This window comes from Ipomoea triloba, chromosome 5 (genome assembly GCF_003576645.1).
Source record: "Ipomoea triloba cultivar NCNSP0323 chromosome 5, ASM357664v1".
Classification (NCBI taxonomy): domain Eukaryota; kingdom Viridiplantae; phylum Streptophyta; class Magnoliopsida; order Solanales; family Convolvulaceae; genus Ipomoea; species Ipomoea triloba.
In genome coordinates, this window is record NC_044920.1 from 22,413,763 (window position 1) to 22,424,443 (window position 10,681).

The 10,681-nt window shown below is 35.5% G+C and overlaps 1 protein-coding gene across 1 annotated transcript; it reads left to right on the forward strand.

The window, feature by feature from the left end:
* Positions 1-2,412: 2,412 nt before the first annotated feature.
* LOC116019226 (nodulation receptor kinase-like) lies at positions 2,413-6,997 on the forward strand. The gene is made up of 11 exons (XM_031259372.1): positions 2,413-2,867; positions 3,164-3,659; positions 3,739-4,220; positions 4,362-4,464; positions 4,587-4,765; positions 4,844-5,067; positions 5,161-5,287; positions 5,374-5,442; positions 5,565-5,754; positions 6,078-6,210; positions 6,310-6,997. The coding sequence occupies exons 1-11, from the start codon at positions 2,768-2,770 to the stop codon at positions 6,646-6,648; spliced, it is 2,442 nt and encodes an 813-aa protein (XP_031115232.1). The 5' UTR covers positions 2,413-2,767; the 3' UTR covers positions 6,649-6,997.
* Positions 6,998-10,681: the final 3,684 nt, after the last annotated feature.

Genomic DNA, 10,681 nt, shown 5'->3' on the forward strand with positions numbered 1-10,681 from the left:
CAGCATCATCAATACTGCACGCGCCAGCTGGGCGTGTGAAGAAGTGTTTTTTTATTTTTATTTTTTTAATTCTTTCCTTTGTCAAAACTGCTTTCTATTTTTTGCTCTCCTTTTTATCTCTATCATCTCTCTTACTTGGCCAATTGGTCTGCAAAAAAACTTATTATAAACCACAACAAATGAAGTTGCTCTTATATTTTAATTTTTTTTTTTTAAATCTTAGAGCATCTCTATCAATTGAAGATTTTATCAAAATTTTCCATGCCACCACCTAGGAGAAAGGAGGAAAAAATTTTGAATTTACACACCTAATTGGCGCGTGCCCCTTTGCGCTCCAAATTATATCGTGGACCGCGCATCAAAACGACGTCGTTTTGATTAATGAAACAGACAGATGAAACCACCTCCATTCCCCGCCATTCACTTTCAGTTCATATACAGTGCAGCTACATTTCAACACAACTGCAGTTACATTTCGATATAACTACAGTTTCATTCGATAATATAAAAATACAAATGTGAAACTGTTATTCAGTATCAGTTTATATACACTGCAATTGCATTTCGATACAACTACAGTTACATATAACTAAAGTTTCATTCGATAATATAAAACACAAATGTGAAACTGTTATTCAGTATCAGTTCATATACACTGCAGTTACATTTCAACACAACTACAGTTACATTTCGATATAACTACAGTTTCATTCGATAATGTAAAAACAAATGTAAGGTATTATCTTTTGAGATGACCTGTAGTATCAGTGACCATGGTCTACAATGCATTGTGGACCGTGGTCCACGGTAAAACGACTACTTTGCGCTAGCTGAACTTTCTTTTTTTTTTTTTTTTTCGCATGGACCAACTTAATTTTCTCTCTCATTTGTTCAAATTGTAAAATGTATTTTCTTTAATCCCTCAATTGTTGCATTTAATGAAATTGATCCCTCAACTTCTTAGAGTAATGTTAATTCAATCCCACACTATAATATTCTCAAATTCAAATACTACAAAAGTGCTCAAATTTGTTATTGAATATAAATTTGTTTGCTACCAATGTTTGAAAGTACACCGTGAGTCCGTGATGGACTAAATTAACAACATTCTAAATAATTGAGCACTAAATTTGCGCAAATTATATCGTGGACCGCGCATCAAAACGACGTCGTTTTGATTAATGAAAACAGACGGATGAATTCGCGCCACTCAGTTACATTTCAACACAACTGCAGTTACATTTCAACACAACTACAGTTACATTTTGATATAACTACAGTTTCATTCGATAATATAAAAACACAAAATGTGAAACTGTTATTCAGTATCAGTTCATATACACTGCAGTTACATTTCAACACAACTACAGTTACATTTCGATATAACTACAATTTCATTCGATAATATAAAACACAAATGTGAAACTGTTATTCAGTATCAGCTCATATACACTGCAGTTATATTTCAACACTACTACAGTTACATTTCGATATAACTACAGTTTCATTCGATAATATCAAAACAAATATAAGGCAGTATCTTTTGAGATGAACTGTAGTGTCAATTACGGGCTCCGTTTCCCACTTACTGAAACGACGTCGTTTTGGGACCACGGTCCACAATGCATTGTGGACCGCGGTCCACGATATAAGAACTGCTAAATTTGTCCAAATTAAAAGATAATGGCAAAACTTCATAAATGGTAATAATTGAGATGAAATCAAAAGTGGTATACATGTTTTCCAAAATTCCTCTCTTTTGCAAGTCATCAAGTGTTTACATAATCCGTTATTTCCTCCATACCCTACTACAATATGCAATCTACACTATTGAGAGGCTTGGGGTGGGTTAAGCAACAGGATTGGGACGTTGTAATTAAACACATCTTACGGGAGCAAATTAAAACCGATTAGACGATTTCCTTACAACCAAAGGAATTAGGGATAACTGGGACTGGAGCGGCTTTACTAAACCTCCTAGAGGCGTTAGAGACATCCTCTTGAGACCAATGAGTACAGTCTTCAGGTCACCCCTATAATAGGGAAAAAAAAGTGTTATGTTTTTATGTAGGTTTGGTGAAAACAAATTTATGTTTAAGTGCTTGAAACTAATTTATAGTTATACACTGTAAATTATAAACCCCCACCCAACAATTTAGCCATGATTGGCTCTGATTATTTGACTTGAACACAGGTAAATTTCTTGATGCCTAAGTGACAAAATAATAATAATAATAAAAGATTGATTTTAATAAGGGAAAGCATCGTTGCTGCGATGTTTCGCTCAAGGAAACAGACAAGGGGAGAGACGAAGCAAAGAAGAAGATTATTGAGGAAATGGTTGCTCCGCCCAGGCCACCATTATTTTAAACCAATTTCATTTAGCACTAACCCCACCACCAAAACAATTAATTAAACCCAAATGACGTTCAAACTAATATGCAACTAAAAGTCTTTACCATTAAACTTGTTAAAAAACTCCTAATTTCAATCTTTCCTCTGGCCTACCTGCACAAGAGTGCAAAGCCTTCAAGAAATAGCAAGTTTTGTAAGTCAAAGGCACACACCAACCCTGTTTAATTTGTTGCAGAACCTTGTAAACCTCTTACCTCAGATACCCTTTTGTCCCCAGATCAAACATTCTTGACAATTGCGCGGTTTAACGAACCGTTACTTCAATGTTTTGTGCATAAACTGAAACTCATCTTATATAGTCTGATTCTGAGTTTGATGACCTGATGGAGCAACTCTCTTTCATGTTGAGAGGATGATGGAAGTGGTGGATTGCTGGAATTCGAGGACGGTCAACCGCTATATCCTCTTCTGCATCATCATCCTCTTTGTTCAATCAACTTTTGCACAACAAGGTATGTTTATATGTACGTACATGTACACAATAGTTGATCTGATAATATATCATCCTACAACAAAAGAACTTCTGATCAGAAAAGCAAAAGCCAGAAACAAACCCCGGGGAGTCGGTAGTTATTAAGTTTGAAGGCTAGACAATATATATTCATATTTATACAAACAGGAAAAACATTCGTTAGATTAGTGATCAGAACTTTTAGAATATAACCTGAGATCTCTGCAGGATATGATGAAATGAAAATATAAAAACTTCTATTTTTGTTACATTGACTTACAATGATATTTCTAGCAGGATTCATAAGCATACAGTGCTGTGGGGATGGAAATGTAACAGAGCCAAGTACCAATATAAGCTGGATATCAGATGAAAATTGGTACCCAAAGAGAGATGGTTGCCAAGATATAATTGATGAGCCCAGAAAGGCTCGGTTTTTCAGCTTGGATCAAGGCCGGAAGTGGTGTTACACCTTGCCGACCTGGAGGGATCAAGACTACCTCGTACGGGGTACATTTATTTCTGGGAATCTGCAAAACACTTCATTTGATGTTCTTATTGGGGCGACACCAATAGCCCAAGTAAAATCAGTGAATAATGAAGAAACAGTGGAGGGAATCTTCAAAGCCATCACAAACTATACCAATTTATGCTTATTGAAGAACAAGGGAGAGCCTTATATTTCAAGGCTTGAACTAAGACCTATAAATTCAAATTACCTGAATAAGGAGCCCCCACATGTTCTAAAACTTGTACACAGAGTAGATGCTGGAAACCAAGGAGCAGATATCAGGTATTTTGCATTCATATCTGAAAAACAAATATCGAGGATTAACGGTCAGGACTAACATATTCATATTGCACACTTACAGGTATCCATATGATCCCCATGACAGAATATGGAGACCAAATGTCCACAATGGCTCAAACTTTACTACAATTTTATCATTAATGGCTGACAATGACAATTTCACCTTAGATAAAAAGTTTGCACCTCCGGTTGAAGTCCTAAAAACAGCAGTTATCCATCCAGAAAGGTTGGAGTTTGTGCACGAAGACCTTGATACCGGGCACTACAATTATGTGCTCCATCTCCATCTCTTCGAGCTTAATGGTTCTGTTCAAGCTGGACAAAGGGTGTTTGATATATATATCAATAACGAAATGAGGCAACGAATTGATATCTTGGCTAGCAATTCACGCTACCAAGTGGTCGTTCTGAACTTCACGGCAAACAGGTTTCTTAACCTTACTTTAGCCAAGGCCTCAAATGTCTCACAATTAGGACCTATTTGTACTGCCTACGAGATTTTTCAAGCCCTTCCCTGGACTAAAGAAACAGCTCCAGAAGAAGGTATGTTGTTCTCTTTTAGATCTAGTCGTTAAAGACTGTCCAATTCGCTAACTCAATCAACTATCAGCTATCAGCTATCAGCTAAAACCATCATTGAGAACAGTTACAAGGATATTCACTTTATTCCTCTATGCGTTTCAGGGGACACGATTATAAATGTGAAGAATGAACTGTTGCAACACAGAAAAATTCATTACAGCGGCAAGTTTGTGAGCAGTATTAAGGAGTCTAATCACACGACAGCGTAAGAATTAATGCCTTCTCTTTAGAAGTTTAAAAGGTTTCTCATTAGGATGAAATATAATGTTTCAAGAAACACTGAGAGATGTCATGTCTAATTATTTCTTTTCATTTTCTACATTTCAGTAACACGACGAAAAATGGTAACAGATCTTCAAAACCAACCAGTGCGATTGTGATAGCTGCAGCTGTAGGTGGATCTGTCGTATCAATCGCTGCAATAATTATAATTGTGGTTTATCTCTACAAACGAAGAGCAAGGGTTTTAAGGTCATACAGTATGAAAAGGCACTCAATGACCAGGAGTAAGCATTCATTTCGCTATTTTCAGCTCATATTAGGGGAGGCATGCAGCATACTAACCAAAGTTCATTATTATTCAGATGCAATTTTTTCAATGCCATGCACAGATACTTCCTCATCAAAGTCTACACCCCAGTATTTCACATTAGCATATATCATGTCAGCTACCCAGAATTACATGACATTGATAGGAGAAGGGGGATTCGGATCTGTCTATCGTGGCACTTTACCTGATGGTGAAGAGGTGGCCGTGAAGGTCCGATCTGCCACTTCAACTCAAGGAACAAGAGAATTCGACGCTGAGGTAATGACTACAGCATCTCCCTGCAGTGCCATAAAACAAAATATTAACTTGCCAATTACTGTAACTAACTCTTCTTTCTCACATATTTTACAGCTGAACCTTCTCTCAGCTATTCGACATGAAAACCTGGTTCCACTACTTGGCTACTGCTGTGAGAATGACCAGCAAATACTCGTCTATCCATTTATGTCCAATGGCTCCCTACAAGATCGATTATATGGTAGGTACTTCACATTTTTCCCAATCTCTTTGACAGCAACAATGGGCTACCCTCATTTACTTTGTTTCTTTCCTCATTTCCATCAGGAGAAGCCTCGAAACGAAAAATTCTTGACTGGCCAACCAGACTTTCCATTGCTCTAGGTGCTGCACGAGGCAAGTAAAATGAGGCTCTATTAGTTATTACTGCACCCCAGAACTCATAATACAAACAAGAAAACATGAAATATTTCACACTTTTTGTATCATAGTATTCTAAGATGAGGTTGTTTATTTAGGATTGTTGTACCTGCATACATTCGCGGAGCGTTGTGTGATACATAGGGACGTGAAGTCAAGTAACATACTACTGGATCATAGTATGTGTGCAAAGGTTGCCGACTTTGGATTTTCAAAATATGCACCTCAAGAGGGAGATAGTGGAACTTCTCTAGAAGTACGAGGTACAGCCGGTTACTTGGACCCAGAGTAAGTGTCATTAATATTCATCTCAATTGCTGAAGTATATTTATCACTATACATGGAATGCATATTTTGAATCAAAATAGCCTTATCCTGCAAAAACAACATAGGTAATTTGAGTTAACAATGGTAGTAGCAATGAAAGTTTTGCTCAAAAAAATTGCACCATATGACATGGCTTGTTTATGAGTTAATTGGCTATCAATAAACTGGAATATGAGCTAATCAGATGGTTAAGTTTTGATCCAAAAAAAAATTTCCATATTGAAACCTGGGGAAAACACAAAACCACATAACTCGTAACATTTTAATGGATTTGCTCTACTCAGGTACTACTCAACCCAACACCTATCAACAAAAAGCGATGTGTTCAGCTTCGGAGTAGTTTTGCTGGAAATTGTGAGTGGTCGAGAGCCTCTCAACGTCAAAAGGCCAAGAAACGAGTGGAGCTTGGCTGAATGGGTATGTCATCTTCATCATCTAAAATTGTTTCTAACTTAGCCATAAATGATTCCAAAAACCAATTTAACCATCACCTATCCCACACATATATGCATACAGGCCAAACTTCAAATAAGGAACTCAACAGTGGAAGAAATAGTAGATCCAGGCATAAAGGGAGGGTACCACGCAGAGGCATTGTGGAGAGTGGTGGAGGCGGCATTGGCATGTATAGAGCCTTACTCTGCCTACCGGCCATGCATGGCAGACATCGTAAGAGAACTCGAGGACGCCTTGATCATAGAAAACAATGCATCAGAGTATATGAAGTCAATAGACAGCTTTGGAGGATCCAACCGTTTCTCTATAGAAAGATCAGGTGTCCTATCAGCAGCACCAAAGTTCCAAACAGATGCATCAAATACCCACTTGAAACCACCTCCTCCACAACCAAGATAAACTCTATTCACGGGTAACCCCGGCCAAGATGGCAAGACATCCGCACTTGTAACCACAAGATCATAAGTTCGAATCCTTTCCCCATTGGTTTGAGCCGATCAACTATGGGTAACCTAGGCTGGTTTATTTCCTTGTGGTCATATGCCGGCTAGGATGACAAGGCGGGGTTTACCTATTCAGCTGCTTGTGACAACACACAACAGCGCTTGTAATATCAGATTCACGAGGACAAAATTATGTTTAAAAAAAGTTTTGTAATTTAATCAAAATTCCTTTACTAGCAGAATGTATCCTACTTAACTTTTCTGCAAAAGGATTAATTCTGTGATATACTGATTCCTAAGGCAAATTATAGCATGACCAGAGCTCACCCTGCTCCTTGTTCTTTGAATTCACATTCACTTATTTTCTAACTAGAATTTATTCAAGTCAGTTTCATGAATTTAACTTTACAAATTTTATGACCTGCATTTGATGAGTTCGCCGTGCAAGGTGAAGGTGTTTAACCTAAATTTTGAACATTTCCATGTGTTTGAACTAAATATTCATCAAAACTTGTAAACAACAATAATTCAATGATGAAGTCTATTTATAAATAAATAAATAAAGTTGAGAAATTTAAAGAGAAGTGATTACGGCTTCAACCGAGAGGTCTCCATCCATTGCGTGTATCTGAAATCTGAGAGAGCGCTTCAAAAAGAGAAATCTTCCTCATACAAAAGCTTCTTACAGATTTTAAAGTTTAAAGTTTAAACTGACGGCACAGCCGGCACTAAATAGGCAAAGGATCAAATACGCCACTAAATTGCATACTGTAATTAAGCTATGAAACTTTAAAAAAATGCAACTGACCCCAACACAATTCATAGGCCTTGTTTGGTTATCAGCGGTCAGTGGTTAGCGGTAGCGGGTTGTGTTAGCGGTTATCAAATAGCGAATTGTATTAGCAGGTTTGACCAGCGGAATGTATTAGCGGTTTGTAAAAAGATGTTTGGTAAAATTAGCTGTTTAGATTAGCAGTTAACATGTAAAATAACCGAAAGGGTATACATATATTTAATAATAATAATAATGTTTTTAAATAAAAAATAAAAAGAAAAGAGAATTTAATATTTAATAATAATAATAATAATAATAATAATAATGTTTTTAAATAAAAAAATAAAAAGAAAAGGGGAGCCGCACACAGCGGCTCCCCTAAACCCTCTCTTATCCCACATCGATGGGATAAGTGAGGAGTGGAGCCTTGAGGCTCCTTAGGCTCCACATTTTTTCTTAGTTAACGGTGGCAGGCTCCTTAGTTGGAGCCTGCCCCTTAATTAAATTTTTTTTTTAAAGTGTAGCAGGGCATTTTGGGGATTTGCAACACGCTGCTAATTGCAGCGTGTTGCAAGTTGGCGGTTTGGAGCAGATCCGCTGCTCCAAACCGCCATTAACCAAACATGTTTTTAGCGTTTTGACCATTGGTCAAAACGCTGAAAACGGCGGATCCGTCAAAAATTGGCGGATCCGCCAATAACCAAACGCAGCCATACAATTCAATTCAAAATAACTTGTTTACTTGAAAGTATACTGATGTAATGATTACTAATTTTAAAAATATTTTTAAAAAAAATATTAATTAAAATTAAAAAAAAATGAATTGCCTGAGATAAATCGTCCCATGACCAAGAAACGAAGGGATGGTCTCAATTTTAGTTGGTGGAAAAAAAATTACTCAGATTATGGTTTCTATTGTTCAATTCGATTTAGAAAGATAACAAATAATGAATATACCTTTAAAAATGAATAAATAACTAGAATTTTGTTATTTATATCTGTGTAATTAAGAAATTTTCATGAAAGTAAAATAGTCTGGTCATATTTCTTTTTCCAAGCCTTGCATAAAACAAAATGCTACCTTTTGTGCAGAATTTATTTTCCTCAATTTTGAGGAATTTATTTTTCAACAATATAAAACTATGTAATCCTTTAGAAAATGTTTTCCATCTAATCATAATCAAACACTCCCTAAGTGAAAAATGAAATATTTACAGGCAATTTAATTTCGTTTTTGTCCCTGATTTTTTGGCTTTTGATTCACCACTTCAAGATACAAACGTTATATCATGAAACTGGTCCAAAATGATGGCTATCTTTGATAGCATGGTTTAATAGTTTCACAGTAATGAAGCTTTTTGTAATTCTCTTAAAAATTTTTTAAAAATCGTGATAGTGGTGCTTGCAGTGTATCGCCCAGCGGGCACATATAACGGGATTTAATTATTATTTTTTTAAATGTTTGTCAAAATATTTTTTTTCTTTTTTGTCCCAAAAATTTCAAGTTAACGGTGTTGCTCTTAGAGCAAGTTCGTCAATGATTTATTTGGATTTTTTTTATGATATGAATGTAAGAGAATGTGAGATGGAGCGTAGAGAATAGATGAGAGAGAGTATTTTGATTTTGCAGAACATATGATTTTTTGTGTGCCCACAAAAGATTTTTTAAAAAAATATTACTATAATGCGTCGCAAGCACCAATTGCACTCGCTGGGTGCGTTAATCTTTTTTATTTTTTAATTTACTTTCTGTCAGATTCTTTTTCTCTTTTTTATCCATTTTTCCTTTTACCCTCTATTCTATGTGGAATAAAAATATGACAAAAGTCTTCAATTGATGAGGATACTCTTATTAGCATTCTTTATGTCAGTAGTACTCAAAAAAAAAAAAAATTAGCATTCTTTATCACACTATAATAATTGAGGATTGACATATTTAGTTCAACTTCTTTAATTTTGCATCATTACATTTTTTCTTTTTTTTTTTGTTTGTCACGATATAATTAGTCTTCTATTTAAAATTTCGTTGTTCAACATTTAACAAAGAAAGCGAACAAGCAATCTAATCATTCAAGTTTTTGCCACAACATGTAACTTATCACGCACTCATAAGTTCTTATAATTTAATGATAAAATTACATGTAAACCATCATTATTAAATCATAAAATGATAGAAATTTAAATAGAGACTAATTGTGATAAGTAAATGAAAATCAAAGATGTAATAATACCAAATTAAAATGGTAAAAATAAATGTGACAATGTTATCATAGTTGATGGCTAAAATTGAAATTTGCTTCCAAAAAAAATTTAAAAAAAATTGTATATAAGTTATAGAGTTGCCCCCATACGTCCCCTTCAAACCAAGGGATTAAATTTATAACTCAATAAATAATTAAATGATTGATTTTTATTTTTATCTTTAAAAAAATGAAATAACTATCATTTTAGTCAATGACCTGTGATCTAGTGGCAAGAAGTGTCCCTCCCAAATAACTCATTGTGCTTCAATAGGTTGAGAAAATAGTTTTGAACAGATACTACATTGCAACAGAGTCAATAGTACTAAAAAAATTATCATTTTATTTTTACATAGAAAAATTGGCAAATTATGCTGTGGACCCAGGTCCACCTTGCAACGTGGACCTAGGTCCAAAACTACGTCGTTTTTGTCTTTTTTTTTTTTTTAAAATTAGTAAACATATTGCTGAATATAGAGTTGTCCAAAAATGTGTGAATGTAGAGTATAGAAATCGTGAATGTAGATTTATGATTGTGTGAATGTAGAGTTGTCCAGAAATGTGTGAATGTGGAGGTAATTTCAAATTGTGAATATGGAGTATAGAAATCGTGAATGTAGAGTTATGCATGTGTGAATATGTAATAGAGTTAAGAAGTTCTAGCTACTTGTAGTCTTGTAATGTGTGAATGTGGAGATAGGACTTGTGAATATAGAGTTTTGAATGTGTTAATGTGGAGTTTACAAATTGTGAATGTAGAGTAGGGGTGTAACTGAGCCGAGTGGCTCGTGAGCTGCTCACGAGCCGCTCGGTCAAAGCTCAGCTCGAGCTCGGTCAAATTCGAGTTCGAACCGAGCTCGAGCGGCTCGTTTAATAATCGAGCCGAGCTCGAGCTCTAATGTCTTAGGCTCGTGGCTCGATGAGCCGCTCGCGAGCAATATATATATATATATATATATATATATATATATATA